This window comes from Setaria italica, chromosome III, assembly GCF_000263155.2.
Source record: "Setaria italica strain Yugu1 chromosome III, Setaria_italica_v2.0, whole genome shotgun sequence".
NCBI classification, from domain to species: domain Eukaryota; kingdom Viridiplantae; phylum Streptophyta; class Magnoliopsida; order Poales; family Poaceae; genus Setaria; species Setaria italica.
In genome coordinates, this window is record NC_028452.1 from 11,431,460 (window position 1) to 11,436,651 (window position 5,192).

At 43.2% G+C, this 5,192-nt stretch overlaps 2 protein-coding genes across 2 annotated transcripts; one reads left to right on the top strand and one right to left on the bottom strand.

Annotated features, from left to right (window-relative positions):
- Positions 1-1,303: 1,303 nt before the first annotated feature.
- On the bottom strand, positions 1,304-1,989 carry LOC101780241 (non-specific lipid-transfer protein 2). The gene has a single exon (XM_004961262.4). The coding sequence runs from the start codon at positions 1,917-1,919 to the stop codon at positions 1,632-1,634; it is 288 nt and encodes a 95-aa protein (XP_004961319.1). The 5' UTR covers positions 1,920-1,989; the 3' UTR covers positions 1,304-1,631.
- Positions 1,990-3,358: 1,369 nt separating this feature from the next.
- Positions 3,359-4,941, top strand: LOC101775111 (reticulon-like protein B9). Its single transcript, XM_022825003.1, has 5 exons — positions 3,359-3,523; positions 3,637-3,817; positions 3,917-4,058; positions 4,383-4,452; positions 4,623-4,941. The coding sequence occupies exons 1-5, from the start codon at positions 3,421-3,423 to the stop codon at positions 4,787-4,789; spliced, it is 663 nt and encodes a 220-aa protein (XP_022680738.1). The 5' UTR covers positions 3,359-3,420; the 3' UTR covers positions 4,790-4,941.
- Positions 4,942-5,192: the final 251 nt, after the last annotated feature.

Below are 5,192 nucleotides of genomic sequence, written 5' to 3' on the forward strand. Positions count from 1 at the left end.
AGCAAATGTTTACTGTAGCAACACATTGTCAAATCATGGACTAATTAGGCTTAATAGATTCGTCTCGCCGTTTAGATTCGTCTTATGTAATGGGTTTTGTAAATAGTCTACGTTTAATACTCCTAATTAGTATCTAAACATTTGATGTGACGGGTGCTAAAAATAAGTCAGTGGAAGAAAACGGGACCTAGGTTTGATATGAATACCGAGGGAGGAAAACTAAGGCCTTTATGATTCATAAAGCCACATTTTATTGAAAGGTTTATATTATCTTGATGAGGCAATTTGTGTCCAAGTACCAAGCAATCTTCTCGTGCTTGAGTTTATGAAAGGTTTCGCATCATCAAATGCAAAAAATTATGTCAAGAATACATACATGGAAACCTCCTTAGAACATTACAAGTCTTTCGATGAGTGTTTGCCTAATTTATCTGGAAGTACTTTGAATGGTCTAGTGGCATACAATCTTCGGAAGAAACAAAACAAAATTTGCCGTTGGTCCATATAATATGCGAGGAGTGCTAGCTTACCAAGTTACACTCATAGGTCATAGACATAAATCAATGTCTTTACGGCAAAAACTTTCATAAATTAAAATATACACTAGCAGCTGTTCAATAAAAAATGAGTATACCTTCTATAGCCGTGCAAGTATTTTGATCCAAATCAGGCCTTGATTTAGTTGAAGTTTTGATACATGAAACTGAAAAATTCCTACCTTGAACAGCCTACTCATTGATCCAAACAGGGATTACTTTTACCACGTTTTTAATGCCAAAGGATAACCTTCAGCAAAAGTTGCTAGTTCCTTAGGTTTCTCAATTGTCAATTGAGTTAGGATCGAATTTTGTCGAATGCATGCAACATTCAATTCGAGTTCATATATATAGTTAACTTTTCAGAATTTATTACGACTATTTGCACCACATCTCTTAAAGATTAGCAGCTTGGTAGCACAAACAATGGTGGTCAAGTAACACTGGATACAATACCAACTCTACTGTGTTTTTAGGGGGGGTGGGGGCATGGGCCCTTTAATGTCCACTAAATAAACTTTGCCCCTCTGTCACCCAGGGGCAAAGTTTAAAATTTAAACTTAAACAATAATTTGTGCAAAGATAAACACATAAAAGAGAAATCAGAATGTGAATCCGTGTGGTGTAACCAGCATTCACGTGCAGGCACCAATCTTGTTGTTGATTTCCTTTCGCACAGATTTTGCATGCTCTGTCCAGTCCACATTTTAGTAAATTTTGTGTATATACTTAGAGATACATTTTACGCACGGGAGCACATGAAGGAGTTGGGAGTACCGGAGATTCTCTTGTAACAAACACATACTGTATATAGTACATACATCATTATTACATTATTTATTTATACGCGCACGTATCAACCCGAAGACTAGAGCTCGGTAGATACAAGCAGGGGAGTACATCAACTGATCAACACCTCACGGAAATAAATACGCATACCGGCATACGCGGCACTAAGTACGTATACGTACGGTACGGAAACAAGCGACACCACGGTGCCTCTGCTGCATAATAGTGTCCCTGTGAAGTGGGCCACGCCACCGAGTCCACAGCAAGCGCAGAGGCCGGCCGCACGCGGCAGTGCCAACAACGGAATTAGCAGGACGGCACGGGCACCTTGCACGCGGCCATGGCCTTCTTGCCGTTGGGCGAGCTGACGTAGCGCTGCAGGTTTGGGTCGCGCGCGTACGTGCACATGCACGGCTGCTGCTCCCTCATCTTGCTGCAGCACGCCGCGGTGGGCGGCGAGTTCCCGATGATGGCGCCCGCGCACGGGGTCAGCTGCGTCGCGTCGCACGTCGCCGCCTCCGCGCCCCGCGGCGCCGCCGCCGCGCACAGCAGCAGGACCGCGAGGGCCGCGAACAGGAGCTGAGCCGGCTTCATGGCTAGTGTAGTGTGTGCTACGAGGTCTGGTAGGATCTTGAATTTTGGATGGTGCGAGCGTTCTGAGAGAGACCACAGGCATTTATAGGCTCATTCAGGAGACTGGCAACAACCTTGCTAGTGCAGAACAAGTGTGCAACGCAGATTGACTCGTGTGAGGAGACACAAGCAAGTGCACGATGTATGCGCCACTAGGGAGGAGGGACGACAAAATGCTGTGCATAATTATGGCATCTTTGCTGCACTACTTCAAACTAACAGAGACAGGAATTCTTGGTGCAGGAGACATTGCGCTGAAAGCAACTCAACTGAGCGCATAACAAAGCGGCACGCACTAATGTGAGTGTCAGACCCCTCGCCAAAAGCAGGGTGTGGTGGATTGGTCATGATAAGGTTTGTTGAGTTGCGCTGTTCCGTTCTGTTGATCGGATCAGAGTAGTTGAGATGGTTAAAGCCTGACCAAACTCTGTTTTACTTGGGTAGTTAATTCGGTTATTCTTTGCAAAGCAAAGAGAACATAAAAACGTCTGGTTGCTTTGGGAACCAAAGCGAACGCAAAACATCAGGTAAAAGTGAAAGATAAAAAACAATTCAACGGTCAGGGGCCTCAGGGCACGGCAAAGATCTTCTACTGCATGCCTAGCTGAATATCTTATGAACATATATATTGGGTAGATCCAGGAGCAATTTGCTACATTTTTCCTTGATTAATAAGAACTGACACTAGAACTCCCTTTACCCAAAATTGTGCTAGGCTGCTAGCCTGCCACATAAGTAAAGAGAAACTGGTTTCACCTGTACAACAGAAAATCAAGCGTACTGCAAGTTTCTGGTGAAACTATACTCAAGCCCAAAGAAGCAAACTCCTCAACATGCTAATGGACAGGAAGTTAGCATGATGCTAATGCCCATTCCATTAAGCCAATCTTTCTGTAGTGGCAATGGCACTTGCCTCTCAGCTATCTCACATCACTGTGACTGTGTGACAGCCTGACAGGTCTTCAGTTCCCGAAACATCTGGTCCTAAATTAAACGTCAGACCTCAGATAAAGCTTATACAATCTGAAACCTAAACCAAATAAAGTTCATTCAGCAATGAGATAAAAAAAAGTCATCTTGCCTTTTACCCTAAGGTTAACCCATGCAAAGTATTTTGTTTCCCCCTCCAAGCAAAGCAGTTTGTTCTTTGGCAAAGATACTGCACAAGCACAACAATAAACAAGTCCCAAGTGCACGACACTTGCAGTGAATTTTTTTCTACGGGTACGTGGCTTCAAGGCTGTAAGAAGGAATCCTGAGCTGTTAGAAAACCTCCGGCTGAAGCAAACTATTGCCTCATATTCGTTCACTCCCCTGTACCCCCTGCACAAAGTTATCCTTGCCTTCTCATGCCAAGCTCCTTTATCCTCCCCTAGTACCTGACAGCTTATAAGGACAAGACCTTTTGTGACCAGACGAATTACTACCAAACACCACAAGAATTTCTCTGAATTCTGAAGCCATGCCTCCTCATGTCGAGACCAGTTCTTCTGACGATGATGGACCAACGACAAGGCTATTTCATAGACGCAGATCAGTTCATAAGCTACTCGGTGGACGGAAAGGTGCAGTGCTACTATTTAATGTTTTCTGAAAAGTTGCCATGTATCAGCAACATTCCAGGTGCTGGTGTCTGAATCGGTTCCAGTGTGATCACTGAATTAATTTGGATTTGCAGCTGCGGACGTCATGCTATGGAGGGACAAAAACCTATCAGCAGGGATCCTCGCAGGGGCAACATTGGTCTGGTTCCTGTTCGACGTGGTTGAGTACAACCTAGTAACGCTCCTTTGTCACATTGCACTCCTTGGGGTGCTTCTGCTCTTCATTTGGTCGAACGCCGCGCCTCTCTTTGACAGGTTGCACTGCTATGCTGTCTAAGATTTTTGAAGCTATACTCAGTGGACAAGGGATAGCATGAAAAGAAGAATCTCAGCTAACCTCTCGGAGTTTTGCAGGCAGCCTCCACAGATCCCAGAGGTCATTGTTTCTGAACAAGCGTTCAGAGAAATTGCACAGACCACCCATTACAAGCTGGCTCACTTTGTATCAATCCTATATGACATTGCATGCGGGAAGGATCTAAAGAAGTTTCTCATGGTACGTACGGTCTTCTTCTTTGATATGTGCACTGTGCTTAATAGTATCACCATGTCCTATGACAGTCACGTTGTTGCTATGCATCAAGATTTAGAGTTTACTGATATGCAGAAGTTCTGAAAACTCGAACAGAGAAATATAAATTGATGTCACATGCATGTTCTTTGATGGCATAAAGCGCTCTCAAACTTCGATCTGATTAGAGAATATTCATTAAACATATGAAGTTTACCGAATAATCTCTATGAAATTATTTTTTGTGTTCACATTCAGCCTCATTGTTAACTCAGCCAATTGTCGTTTTACTTTCTTAATTATTATAAGGTGATTGGGTCTCTGTGGATGCTGGCAATCGTTGGAGACGCCTGCAGTTTCATCACACTATTATATGTTGGTAAGTATCATTGAAAGAAGACGCTCGAAGAGATGCATTAGCAAGGCACACCACAAAAGCACGCAACAACTTGTTCATATGTACCCTTTGAACGAACATACATAAATTTTTTTGAGCGAACGTTCATATGTACTCATATTCTAACAATTTACCATGACTTTCTTGACTAGGATTCTTGTGTGTTCTAACTTTACCGGCATTATATGAAAGATACGAAACAGAAGTGGACCATCTTGTCGCTAAGGGTGGTGAAGATCTAAAGAAGTTCTATAAGAAGGTTGACTCCAATGTGCTCAACAAGATCCCGAGAGGCCCTGTCAAGACAAAAGTTCACTAAGATATATTTCAACAGCAATAGCAATCAGTGGCAAGCAAATAGACAATAGTCCCATGTGTATAAGAAAGATACTCGCTAATTATTGGATTGTATTCCGATCAGTTTTATGATACGTAAATTATATGTTGAAATGCATTCGCTGTTACCAGTCAGCGGCGATCGATCGTTGGTATCTAATAGCGGCGAGCGAGCATTCCTACGCGCGTGCAACTAGCTTGCTAGTGGGAAACAGATAGCATCTAGTGGATTGAATGCAAATAAACCTGGCAGCACAACATTTCTTCCCAGGACCCACACCACAGCCGCCCCCCCTGCATTATAGCTTTCTATTGCACTAATTAATACCAGCAAAAATTGGGGTGGATTCATTTTTAACGAAACTTGTCTGGTCTATCTAACTACA